The sequence below is a fragment of the Durio zibethinus genome, chromosome 15, assembly GCF_047325235.1.
Source record: "Durio zibethinus cultivar Kanyao isolate XHJ-2024 chromosome 15, ASM4732523v1, whole genome shotgun sequence".
In the NCBI taxonomy this organism is placed as follows: domain Eukaryota; kingdom Viridiplantae; phylum Streptophyta; class Magnoliopsida; order Malvales; family Malvaceae; genus Durio; species Durio zibethinus.
In genome coordinates, this window is record NC_143176.1 from 20375908 (window position 1) to 20390514 (window position 14607).

Genomic DNA, 14607 nt, shown 5'->3' on the forward strand with positions numbered 1-14607 from the left:
AAAGTTTTAATTTTTTTTCAATAATGAAATCTACTTCATAAGCTTCATGCAAAAGCTTTAGACTTCTCATGATTATTTTCTTCAAAATATCTAAAAATTGAAAAAAAACTATTTTATCCTTTTTTTTTTATGTTAATCAATGATGACTAATGGCATGAATCAGGTAGTAAATGAATAGTGATTATACAATATAAAATTAAGTATGTGACATGTTAAAATTGAATTGTGGATGACTTTTATCTATTTATTATTTAGATTTTTTTATATTTTAGGTTATTAGTATTTAAATTTTAATCACTGAAATTAAAAGTTTAATACTTTACTAACAAGATTGAAAAAAGATTGAAATCCTTAAAGTGTATTTTATTTGGATTTTTTATGTTGAAACTGAGTAAAAAAGGAGTTAGGGTAATTTTTTTTTCAAATTTGGAATCCTATTGAAGTTATGATTAAATGTCTATTTAAGGAACCTAAATCAAACACCAAAGGGAACAAGGGGAAAAAAAGAAAGAAAATTAGAAAATTTTTTGTAGTGATCTTTTAATTTTTAAAAATTTTGGGAATTGAATTCTTTTTAGATTTTAGGTTTTGATTTGGAGAAAGGTTAGATTGGGGGAAAAAATCAAATTTGAGTTTAAGAAATTATTCTAGGAATTATTCTAGATTTTTTTTCCTCTTAGGTACTTTGAATATTTAGTTAAATTTTCCAGCAACCTAAGTAAGTCTGATCCATTTCAACTTTTTTTCTACTATTGTTTTACTTTCTATACCTATTTTATGTTTATTTATTTTATATATATTATTTTTTTAGACTATTTATTTGGATTATTTATGTCAGTTTTTTTATTGCACTTGTTATTTACTTGCCTTAACATTTATTTGCTTATTTAACTTATAAAAATTAATTTGTAAACTATATAATAATTTAGGAATAAGTAAAAATTCAACTAAGGATGAAATTGAAAGAAAGTTACAGGCGTGTAATTTTTTTTGAAATTTCTAGGTAAGAGAACTTTTTCTAAACAAATCAAAGCCTTAGAAGATTTAAAATTTGATCTCAATATGAGAATTTTTTATTTATTTCTAATTTAAGAAATATAAAATTGAAACAAATTGTGATTTTCTTATATGATTAATTATTATTTGTGATTACATGTATTAAATTTTATATTTGATTATATGTATTAAATCATGTACATTATTATGTATTTATATGTATCTTTTTTTCATAAAATATTTAATAAATCCGATGATGAAGCCTTTTCGAGAAAACAGATATGTTACTTAAATACTCTTAAAATAAGAAATATTTTTAGGGGGTCGATAAAAGTGATGGAGAAAACCTAAAAATATTTTCAACATTTAAATATCTAAATATCTAAATTAACCAAAATAATAAAGAATAAGAATAAGTTAGGACCATTGCATTAAAGCTAAAAAGATAATTAAGATTAATTGGTACTAATTTGTGGACATGTGGAGATGTTATAACATTCTTTATATATAACTGAACTCTCTAACTCAGCTCTATTTAGAAAACCAAAACTTATTCTTTTTAGAAACCCTTTGTCAAGTTTAGGACCTCATTGAAGGGATAAATTCACTGGTGATAAATCACACATTTAGTGAAAAATGATTGGTGGTGACTCCATGTGTTATGTCTAATAGATTAGTTCTTATACTTACATATTATGACAGTTTGATGACTCCACTAGACAACTTAAAAAGTCGAGCCAGTTCTTAATCTTAAGTTATTTCAAGCCTTATTTAGGTGGTTTTAATTTAATTATTTTTGTTATTTCTTTATGTTTACTAATTTGTTTATTTATTCTTTTGTTTTATCTATTTGGCTAAATATGAAAGTTTGTTAAAATTGTTTTATGCTGCTTCACACACACTGCACATGCATTTTATACATAAGCTCTCTATTTGAGCTTTATCCTTTTTTAGGAGAGAACGAGTACCTACACTCTCATGAAGTGATAATCTCTGATGAGCTAGCAAAACACTCTCACTTAAATTGAATATTTTTCGCTTAAAGCCAATTATAGATAAGGATTAAGGTTCTTACTAGTTTATTGATGAGTAATTTAAAGACCGTTGATTGTCAAGACATCCAAACCCTTACATATAATGAACCATAAAAAACCATCCCCAGGTTGGAGCCATGTCCACCAATTATTATAATGTAATCTAAGTTAGGACACATGAAAAAACTATTATTATATGACTTTTGTGATAAAGTTGAAAGAATTTATGTTTATTCAATTTTCATGCATTGTTATATGGCAAATATTAACACATTCATACATTTATTCATCCATACATTATTGAATTTTTATATATGTAGCATCTCATGCATGCATTTATCCATTCATGCATTATTAAATTATTATGTTAACCTAAGTAGTCATTTGTTCATTCATGCAACATTATAGGGCAAACATTAACCCATGTATCCATTCATGTTGTCATTTATTCATCTATACATTGTTACGTATCACATCTAATAAATGCATTCATTTATTCATTCACGCATATAAAAGAATTTATCTAAAAAGTTTGGAAGATTCTTGGCATTTAGTAACACGTCATCCTAATTATAGTAAAAAAGGTTCAAAGATAGCTCAATTGTTAGAGAATCCTAAGTAGCTTAGCTATCGTTGTTATAACTCTTGTTCTTAAGCAAAGCTTATAGAACAAGAATAGACAAGCCAGATTGAAAAGGTTTGAAAAGGCCTAAATAAAAATCAATGGAGAGTTGAAAAAGATTATAAATATGCTTAATAAGATGAATAAAGGAAAGGCTATAGAGGAAACTCCCTTTTTGCCAGATTGCCTATCCTAAGATGTTGTGTACCTTTTATACCTTCCTAGGTAAGCCCCATACTAGGCCCAAACATTTTAAAGAGCACATGTACAACAACTTCTATTTTCTGGGACACATCTATATACAGGCCTTAAGATGCCATATACAACTTTTCATGATTTTTTTCAAGCTTACACTAATCCTACATTTAGTGAGAAGAGATCTGATCTTGTTCAAATTCCTAATTTAGATGATCCTAAGGAACAAAAAAATTAAAAATAAAAACTTCTAAGGCAGTAGAAGAATTATCCACTCAAAAGATAAACCTAATAGAAAAGAGATTCCAAGCTATTGAAGGGATTGATTTTATGGGTTCCTAGATACATCTTAATTATGCTTAATACCCGATATGGTGATTCCACCTAAATTTGAAGTCTTCGAGTTTGAAAAGTATGATAGGACTAAATGCCTTGTAACTTAAGTCATCATGTATTGTCGTAAGATGATTGCTTGTACAAATGATGATAAGCTATTGATCCATGTGTTCTAAGGTAGTCTTACTTTAAAAATATTTAGGTAGCAAACTTGTTTCCTTGAAGAAGCTCCATCATAGGATTTATTAAATATTTTATTAAAAAAACTAATTATTAGTACATAACAATTTAAAAATACAAATTCACAATAATAATAAAAAAAATAATGAAATACAAAATTTAGTACATAAAAGAAAATCACAACTTGTTCCACTTTTAATTTTAATCTAAAATTAGAAATAAATAAAACTTTTTATACTGAGCTCAATTTCTAAATCCTCCAACGTTTTGGTTGGATTTAGAAAAAGTTCTCTCATCTAAAAATTTTGAAAAAAATTACATGCCCGTAACTTTCTTAAAATTCTAACATGGGACAAAATTTTCACTTATTCTTATATTTGTTATTGTTATTGAAAATTATAATAAATAACCCATTATACAAAAATTTTCAATTACCTAGTCCAAAAATTTATTCTTGTTATTCTTTACACTTTTTATTTTTTACAAAAGAAACTAAACATATATCTAAAAATTTAATATGCATGAAAACAAAAAAATTAAATAGTTAAATAAATAAATTTATGAAAATAACTAAACAAATAAACAAATAGATAAGTATGATAAAATATATAGACAATTAAAAACTTAAGGAAGAGAGTAGTAAAAATAAATACCCAAGATTTGGGCTTCAACATATAACAAAACACATAGGCTTTTGTAATAATGCTTGCTTGTTTCAATTTGCTAGTTGTTAAAACCAGTTATGATTTATGCTTTTAGTTTTTTACTTTTTCATTGCCTTTCTTGTCTTTTCTTCTCTGTAAAACAACCTGTTTTTGGTTAAATTCTTTGACCTTTGGCTGGTGGATGCCTCAATGGAACATAGATATGCTTGGGTTACTAGAAGATATCCCTATATGTATTCTGACATGCCAACAACAGTTGGCCAAGCTCACTTTCAAGGATACATGCCTTACGTTCCTGTTATAAAAGCATATGATTTGACTAAACTTCTTGATTTGGATAATCTAAAAGAGTAAGAAAAGCTAAAAGCTAGTGTATTGAAAACCAAACAAGACTTTAAATCTCAACAGAAGATGGATCTCATTGAAGAAAGATTTTAAATTATTGAGGAGATGGATTTTTATGGTTCAATGGATGTTGCTTAACTATGCTTGGTTCCTGATGTGGTTATTCCACCCAAGTTTAAAGTGCTTGAATTCAAAAAGTATGATGAAACCAAATGCCCCACAATGCATGTCACTTTGTACTACCATAAAATGGACTCATATATACTTGATGAAAAGTTGCTCATTTATATTTTTTAAAATGGCCTCATTGGATTTGCTTCAAGGTAATATGTCCAATTAGATAGGTCCTGCATCCGTAATTGGAGGGAACTACCTAGGGCATTCATCACACAATATAAGTACATCATAGATTTGGCTCCAAATTATTTGTCTTTACAAAACATGAAAAAAAGGTACTGAAAGCTTTAAGGAATATGCCTAGAGATGGAGAGATGTAGCTGCCTAAGTTCAACCACCGCTCACTGACAAAGAGACCACAATTCTATTTATCAATACTTTTAATGCCTCATATTATGAAAGGATAATTGAAAATGCTACTAAGAATTTTGTTGATATAGTGATTTTTAGGTAGATAATAGAAAATGTAATAAAGAATGGCAAACTTAAAGGAAGTAGTACAAATGATTCAAAAAAATGATGCACCAAAAAAGAAGGAAGGAGATACTCAAGTTATGATTTATGAGGCATAACAGGCTGGAAGTTTCGCCCTATGTTAGCCTTATCCAATGTACTCACCTTATTGCCCTTCTATAAATAACCTCTTCCATAATCCTTATCTTTGTCAACCTATGCAACAATTAGGTTTTTATTCAAATCCCTATCCTTATATAACTATCACTTAATTTTTTACCAAATCAGTGAGCAAATGAAAAAGATCAAGGAAAAATCGAGAGAAAATTCCAATCCCAATTCCTAACCTTTTGCCTTTACTAATAAAACACAAGTTCCTTACCTTTGTGCCCTTGAAAACAACTCCAAATCTATCAGCAAAGAGTTATGATCCAAATGGTAGATGTGATTATCATATGGGGGCAATTGGACACTCAATTGAAAGATGCAAGCAATTAAAAGAAAAAATTAAAGAACTCATCAATAATGGCACTTTGACTATAGAACTTATAGAGCAATAGAAATCTGCTTTACAATAGTTTTTTTTTTTTTGGATAAGAAATATCAAATAATTTATGCAAAGTTTTCAAAATTTTAAGCTTTTTGTCTAAGTTTTGCTTTGACATATACATGACTTTTTGCCTAAGTTTTGCTTTCAATTTTGTTTACATATGGTTTCTTGCATTACATGTGAAAATAATCTTAAAGGAATTGGTGATTATTGTAAAAAATGAACATGTCCATTTGTAACCAGTTCATACTCCAATTCAATTGAGAATCACATCATTCTGAAGCCTGACTTTTAAAACCTCACAACCTTGATTTTTACTTAACCCAAAAAGATCTCAATAATCTTCATTAAAGCTATGAGGAACGAAATTTGCAAATACATGAAGCACTTTTTAAAAATTCTGGATTATGACAATTTGATGAATGTCAAGGCTATTCAAAACACATTACTACCCAAGTTTCCTTTCCAAATATTGATAAAGCCATATTTTTATCTATCATCATGACCTTTTTTTCATCCATTACCCTCTGTTCACATCTTAAGGCATATTTACCTAAATACCAAATTATATGATGTCCCTAATATCCTTTTGATTCTTGCAACAAGAATTAGGCCTACATTGGGTATGACAAATTAAAATGATACATGAGTTACAAAAAAAAAATCGTAACATCATGCATATGAAACATTCAAATGATTCCAAAAATAATAAAAAAATCTTTTTCCTGAAAATTGATTTTCAATAAACGTATCCATATTTGATATGATAAATGGCCATCATTCATATTCAATTCACAAAAGGAAAATATCCATTTGCCACCCTCTTTAAGCCTATAAAATTTTTTTAAAAGAACCCTAACCAAGGATCACTTTTCACACTAGGAGACAAGTATAAAAGAGGATTTATTTGAGGAAACATTAGACCCAAAATGAAAGATAAAGAGATAATGCCTACATTCAAAAGTTAAATTCCAAAATTTGAACTCAATTTGTCAAAAACCAAATCATACAAGAAAAAATTAAAAAGAAATGAAAAATGGAAAAAGAGATATAGAAAAGAGTGAAAAGGAAAATGTCTTTGAGAAAATAAATGATCATTGGTTTGATTACCCTTAAACACATTTTTAGACCTATTTATCCTTTCTTTTAGAACCCTGCACCCTGGCTTGCATTACATTATTTGAAAAGTCTACTTTAATCAAGTGTGGATATCTAAATTGAAGAATTGTTATTTGGGAAATCACCATTTTGGTTGAATTTTGAGTTTTCAAATACATGATGGAATAGTAAAAAAAAAAGAAAAAGAGAAAAGAAGATTGAATAAAGCTTTAGGGTGAAAACCCGAAAAGATAGTCTAGAACAAGTTTAAAAATTTGAAAGCAACTCAAGCAATTTCATTAGAAGAATGTATTTTGAATGAACCAATGATCATTGAAGACCTTTGAGAAATCCAATAAGATTAACCCCTATCTAAATATTTGTTTTCAAATTTAAGCCTTTCTTTCCTAAAAATTTTAAGCCTATCACAACCATTCTTGACATTTGTTAAAATGCCATATCAAGAAATTAAGAATCCAAAAAAAGATTGTGCTTTAAAAGATAACTTTTCATTTGTGAGCCTAAATGAAGAAATATTGATTTACTTTTTCCCATTCAATGGTAAAATTTCATTTGATAATTACAATCTTGATGTAACAAACCATTTCATCCTTTTAGAAAGACCAAATTACGATGTACTTTCATCATTCTATATAAAATCATCAATTTTTAAGAGATTCAATCACATGTTTTCAAAAGAATATGCAGTTTTAGATCATGAAATAGTGTTATATAAGACAATTTCTTTGGTTGTCATGAATTTGAATTGATAAGAATTGGTGTGGATAAGAGATAGGTGATTTTTAGATTATTATAATAAAAGTGATTTCTTTTACAAGGAGAATGTTTAAGGAAAAAAACTAGAGATGATCTATGGATAAGAGAAATGATATGAAAAATCGAATGCTTTGAGTCAAACAGAGGGGGTGAAGGATTGTTGTAAAAAACTAGCTTGTTAACCAATTCTAAAGCTTTGTGACAGAAAATGAAAAAAGGTTTGAGGGCCTATTTACCGTAATTAGAGATTCATGATATTGATTTTTACATTACATGCATGACATTTTTCTCATTCATTACATATTCAATTTTTACTTTGGTTTTGGATTTTGAAAGGTTGAGAATTGGAAATATGAGATTCTAACCTCGATTGAGGAAATTTTTCGAGTATAAGATTTCAGTTTTCAATTGAGGAAAAATCTCCACAACAAAAATGTTGATTTTTGGGTTAAGAAAATTTTCAAAATGAGATTTGTAAAAATATTTAACCTTGATTAGAAGGTGAAACTTTTTCCAATATGAGATTTTTTATTTCAAAAGAAATTATTTTTAAAGTTCCAAAAATTCTGTTAAGGAAAAGCTTTTTCAAAGATAAGAAATTATTTGTAAGATCTCTAGGCATAATCTTTAAGACCTCTAGATATTATTTATAAAGATCTCTAGGCATAATCTTTAAAACCTCCAAGCATGATTTGCATGATTTGTAAGACCTCTAGGTATAATCTCCAAGACCTTCAGGCATAATTTAAAGAAACCTTGAGTTACATTCAAAGGGAGTTAGATAAGAAAAGAATATTACAACTCCAAAATTCAAGAGATTAGGTAAGGCGTGCAAGTCTTATTTCAAAAGAAATACCATAAAGCATAATTTAACATCCATATATATATATATATATATATATGTAAAAGGGTTTTAAATGCATAATAGATTGTGCCAGAAACCTATTGTAGAATATTTAGACCTGCAACCACTTGGATAGACCATGGTGTGAGCATTTCTTCAATAACTATTTGTATCTTTCCCACGTGTTAAACAATGATTCAACCTTAAATTGTTGAAATACAGTGATGTCATTCTTCATCTTAGCAATTTTAGCATATGGGAAAAATCTTACTAGAAACTTTTGAACAAAGCTATCCCATGTAATGATAAAGCCAAATAGAAGAGAAGTTAACTAGTTCTTTGCCGTATCCTTCAAATAAAAAGGAAATAATCTTAGTCTAATGGCATTTTTAATAACACCATTATGCTTAAAAGTATCATAAATTTTCAAAAAATTAGACAATTGTAGATTGGTGTCATCACTAGGAAACTCACTAAACTGGACTAAGTTCTGAATCATATTTATGATAAATGGCTTCAATTCAAAATTATTGGCCTGAATGGCCAGCCTTCTAATGTTAGGTCGAAAGCCGTCTAATTGTGGGATAACATAGTCCCTTAATGTTCTTTGATTCTTTTGTTGTTCAGCCATTGGTTGCTCAAGAGTTGTTTGATTTTTACCCTTCTTTATCTTTTTAAGATTTTTCTCAATTTTTTTATCTAAGGGCAATAAATTAGAACTCTCAACTTTAAGCATGCAACACAAGAAGAATCTAAGAAATTAAACAAGAAAAATAAACTCCAAACTACAATAAAGATGCTTAGTATTAATATTGAACCAACTGCATCAATTCTTGACAATGATGCCAAAACCTTGATTGAGAATATGAAAGTGCACATCATTTTTATGTTAAAAAATAATAAATAAATAAATCAAATGTAAACCTTTTTTTTCTCTAAAATTAATGTTTTATTTAGATAATAAAAAAAATTAACTCATCGCAACATTTTATTATTAATGTGATAAAATTATGATCATCACATTTTATCACGGTAAGAATCATATTTCATCCATAATTGTACGAATGAGGCATAAATAATGGATATACGGCGGTTGACGTATATACGGCGGTTGACGTATATACGGCGGATAACGCCTATTGTTGGTGGTTCATCCATGGAGTTTTGGACTCCATTGTTGGCGGTTCACGTATATACGGGGGATAAGGCCTAACCAAAATTTGCTTTTTGTTCAGACTAATTCAATCAAAGAAGCAAAGATAAAGAAAGAGATTCGGTTACAAAGTTCTTGCTTTTCCTTTGGGGCCACCTCTTTTTTACCTTTTTCGCTGTCGTCTCAGGTTTTTGCAAGAAACCTCACCGTCCCATTAAGATTATAAGTTTGGGACATTGATTCAATGCAGCCACAGGTTTTATTGAGTTGGTGGGTGACTAAAACCAGGCTTCAAAATGGGTTTCAAGAAGTTTGGAATGTTCTTTCTGCTGCTCTCTGTTCAGCTTCATCCTCTTCTTGCAGTACTTCCTCAAACTTCCCTGCCAAATCCTCTCATGACTATAGGTATGTTTCCCTGTGTTGCTTTACCTTTCCAATTCTTGCCTCCCCAAGTGGACACTTTTGCCTGTGTGTGCTTTTTTATATTGTTGAAGGATATGTTTTCAATTTTTATGATGATGAAACCCAGTAATTTTTCAAGCTAAGAAAATGGTTTAAATTGTTTTTCTTTATTTGAAACATGACTTTGAGAGATTATGGTTGATTGAATTTCTTGGAAGAATTATTGATCTTTTGCCTGTCTGGTGCTGAATGCATTTTATGAAACCAAAACCAAGATTTCAGCCAAAAACTTGAAAAATGGGCATTCCTTACTTGTCCGTGTAGCATAAAATATTTCATGTACATTCTTTAGCCAAACTCTTTTCAGACCAAAAATGAAAAAGTGATTCAGCATGTATGGGATCCAAGATATTGCCCTAAGAACAAGAAAAGTAGCACACTCGATCATTTTGTTTAGTTTAGTGGTTAATGTATGGTTTTGTGCTCAAAATGCAGAATTTGAAATCTCTTAGTAATCAAAGAATGTTTGGACCCGAATTAGGAATTTAATTCAATTGTTCATTTAACCAATTTTAAAAAGCGAGATGATATCTAACATATCAAATATTCAAATCTCGGTATTTACAATATCTTCTTATATTCCTAGCTATGATACTCTTTATACCAAAAAAATGTTTGGACCAATCTTTGTCAAATAAATACTCATTTTTACAACCGTCAAAATAAAATGATGTTTCCTGAAAGTGTTAGAAAAGTTAGATTCTAAAATAGGCATTTAGCTTATCTCAGTGAAATGTCAATGACAAAGTGTCTGCCCAAAACACTGTTATTAATGTCAGTGAAATCAGGCGATAAGCAAAATATCATAGCTGTAAACAAGCGAGGCGTTGGCGGAGGTGGTCATGGAGGCGGCCACGTAGGAGGAGGAGGACGTGGGGGAAGAGGCGGGGCTCGAGGTCGAGGCAACGGTGGAGGGAAAAAATCACCCTACGTGCAGGGTGGAATTGTAGTTCCCCTGTATGCCGCAGGGGCCACGAATCATCCCCGCATTTCTCACTCTCGTGGTTCCAATGGTGGCACTCTCAATTACGTTTCCTTACATTACCTGATTCTGGCCTTATTCGCCACTTTCTTTCTCGTATAATTTTAATTAAATAGATGTTTTTATGTAGAACTTAGGTGGATAATTTTTCCATTTTCTTTCTCTTTCCAGGCGTTTGTAAGTAGGGATTGTTAAATTTTATAGAGAATTATTAATTTTTCGTCATACAAAGAAAAGATAACTAGGAGTGCTTTTATTTCATTAATAATGTATTAGGCGCCTGATTCAATCTATCCAAATGCCATATGAACGTTTGAATTTAATTAATTTATCAGTTCGGTTACATTAACTATTATATTTTATTTATATTTGAAATAGTCACAATTTAAAATTTAATTATTAAAATTAACAATTTAATATTTTATCAACAAATCACGCGATTATTAATTAAATACTATATTTAAGAGTAAACTTAATAGCTAAGCTTGGTTTTAAAGATAAAGTTTGGCTTTATATTTTTGGGTGGAGGCTTTTTTTTTTTTTTTTAGATGTGATATTGAATTATATGATGAGTGGTGGTTATTTTTAATCTCGAAAATTGAGTTTTTTTTTAATATATTTATAGTGAAAATTTTTAATTCATAAACAAGGTTAGGAAATGGACAAATATTTTTTAATTTTTAATATGTTTTATAGATATATATCATTTTATTAATTTCAATTTTAAATTTTAAAAATTCCAGTGATGTTGAGAAAATTTATTTGTATTTATTGAATTTTAAACCAAAATTATTAATATCATATCATACAACATTTTAATTTTAAAAAAAAATTATATATATCAGTATTAATTATTTTCACATATTATTTCGAATTTTTCGATTTAACACAAATATATATATATCCATGAATTTATTCATAATAATACTACTAATAATATGTAAAATAAATATACAATACTTCAAAATTTAAATAAATAAGTTTAAAAGTACAATAAATAATTTCATCAATTTATTATGATATTTTTAAACACTTAATCTAATTTTTTAAGTAAGCATTTTTTTTCATATAAAATATATTAAGATAAAAACAAAAAGATGAAAAAGTAATTAACTTTAGTTTTAAGATTTTTAAACTTTAAAGAGTATGCACAATTGCTTTATTAAAAGAAATTAAAATATTTATGAATTTTATTCAAAAAATAAAGTATAAAAAAATAAGTTGCACTAAAAAATAAAAAAACCAAAATTTTAAGGATTATTTCATTCATTAGTTTTATTTTTATTAAGTTACAAAATGTATTTTACATTCATATATTGATCAAAATAAATTATCTCATTGAAATTTACTGAAACTAATTGAAACCAATAAATATAATTGATATTATTTTGTATTAAATTTAAAACAAAGAATTATTTTTTAACGTATTATATTTTAATATAAGTGAAGCATTTTGACCGATACCATAACGTACGGCAATGCTTTAAAGTCTGTTGGCGTAAAAAAAACTTTTACCTCTGTAAAAATAATATCGCATATACCTAGAGAGTGGTTAGTCGAGGAATCTTAATGAAAAGAGAAAAAGAGAAAAAGAGAAAGGTGTGACTCAAATTTCCTTATGCTTTGCTTAATACTTTAGTACTTTACATTTAACATTTTAATTTTTAGTGATGATCATTTTTTAAGGTTTTAAGAGAATATATACTTTCAACTTTAAATTGCTCAATGACTTTAATTAGAATCTAGATTTTTAGGCAAGAAGAATATATTGCTAAAACTTTCCATATATAAAATATATATTTTTAATAAAGCCTTATCTCAATAAATTCTATAAAAATCATTTATCAATTAAAAATAATGGAATGAATCCGTACTCTTTTTTCTCATTTAAATTTCACATGAAAAATTTAAGTTAAAATTTTTTTTTATAAATTATTGATTGATGTTTTCACTCATTTTTGTGTTAAAAAATAATAAACAAATAAATCTAATGCAAGCTTTTTTAAAAAAAATTATTGTTTTATTTAGAAAATAAAATAATTCCGATCACTCATCACAAATTTTATTAAATGTGATAAAATTATGATCATCGCATGCATTACATCACGGTAAGAATTTTTTTTCATCCATAATTGTACGAACGAAGCATCAATGGTCCACTGGACCCAACATGCACTTGCGAGTGGATGAGCATAGAATGAGAATGTTGTCGACTTTTATAAAGAAAAAGGAATATTATTATTTGATGGTTAATTTCTGTTGAAAACGTGTCCGCTCCGCTGATTGATTACATGGAATTGTATTATATAGGAAATGACTTGACAGTAGATTTCATGAAACAGATAAATTTGCAAGCTAGGATTGCGAATTTGTGAGACTGATCATGGTGACAGGCTTAAAACTAAAATCAATCAGTTTCAAACAGCTGGGTCTGGGAGTGTTGTTTCTGCTGCTCTCCCTTCAGCTTCATCTTCTTCTTGCACTTCCTCAAAATTCTATGGATGCAGGTACTGTTCAGCTGCTTTAGTTTTCAATTAAAGTTGTTTAATTGACTCAACAAAGTTTTTGTCGATTAATTCAATAATTGTGTTTCGCTGGGAACTTAGGCTAGAGATTTTAATTACTACAATTTTATTGTTATAGTCCTTAATCACGAAAAAAATATTGGTAACCAATAGTGCCAAAGAAATTGTCACTCGCAGTTCAACTAGGAGGCAAACATGAGATCAAAGCTGTAGGGAGGCGTGGTGGCGGAGGAGGAGATCCACATGGCAGCGCAGGCGGTGCTGCTGGCGATAATGTTGGAGGGACAAAGTCACCCGATGGGCAGGGTGGAGCTGTAATCCCTGTGTATGTAGCCGGTGCCGTGAACCATAATCATTATCATCATAGCAGTGGCACTCGCAGCATTAACTGCATTGGCTCAAGTTGCTTGGTTTTAACGCTCTTCACCTCTTTCTTCTTTGTATATTCTATGTAGCATCTGATCTCTTTCCATTTTTCTGTTTGGAAGGTTTGAATGATTTTAGGTTGACACCTTTTGCTTATTACTTGAAACTAATTAAAATATGTAAAGCCTTTTTATTTAGTGTGCAGAATGAGAATAACGTTAATATAATGTTTCCATGGCATTTTACACAAGAGAAGATAACTTTCTCTCATCTTTTTTAGTAAAATCCAAAATTTACATCATGAGTTCTTTCTTCCCTTAATTTTTAGACTTCAATTTTGTTTATAAAAAAACTAATGAGCTTATTAGTTTTTTATACAAAAAACTGCAATCTAATATATATATATACTTCGGACTTTTCATTCTGTAAATGAGCGTCAAAATCTAATTGTTGCATCGCAAACTTGAAAGCTTGTCAATCCATAATATTAATCTTACTCATTTCAATTCAAGTTTAACTAACTTTTAGCTTAACCACGTATCACTCTTTTAATTTCTTCAATTTCTTTTGTTTTTTTTTTTTTTTTTCTAACATAAAGGAAGATGAGGCAAGCATTCCTCTCAAACAAAAATTACAAAATAAAATATTAAAATAAAATTATTTATCAATTAATGCTATGAAAAATAATTAATAAAAATATCATTTTTTAATTATTAAAAATATATAATTACTTTTTTACTTTTTTAATTAATAAATTACTTATACTTTTTAATTAATAAAAATAATTAATTTTTACCCTAATTAAGGTAATTAGAAACATGATATTTTTTAATTAATAAAATATAAT

At 28.3% G+C, this 14607-nt stretch overlaps 1 protein-coding gene across 1 annotated transcript; it reads left to right on the plus strand.

Moving 5' to 3' along the window:
- Window positions 1-13170: 13170 nt before the first annotated feature.
- LOC111302082 (uncharacterized) lies at window positions 13171-13987 on the plus strand. Its single transcript, XM_022898023.2, has 2 exons — window positions 13171-13376; window positions 13572-13987. Exons 1-2 carry the CDS (start codon window positions 13253-13255, stop codon window positions 13847-13849), a joined length of 402 nt encoding a protein of 133 aa, XP_022753758.2. The 5' UTR covers window positions 13171-13252; the 3' UTR covers window positions 13850-13987.
- Window positions 13988-14607: the final 620 nt, after the last annotated feature.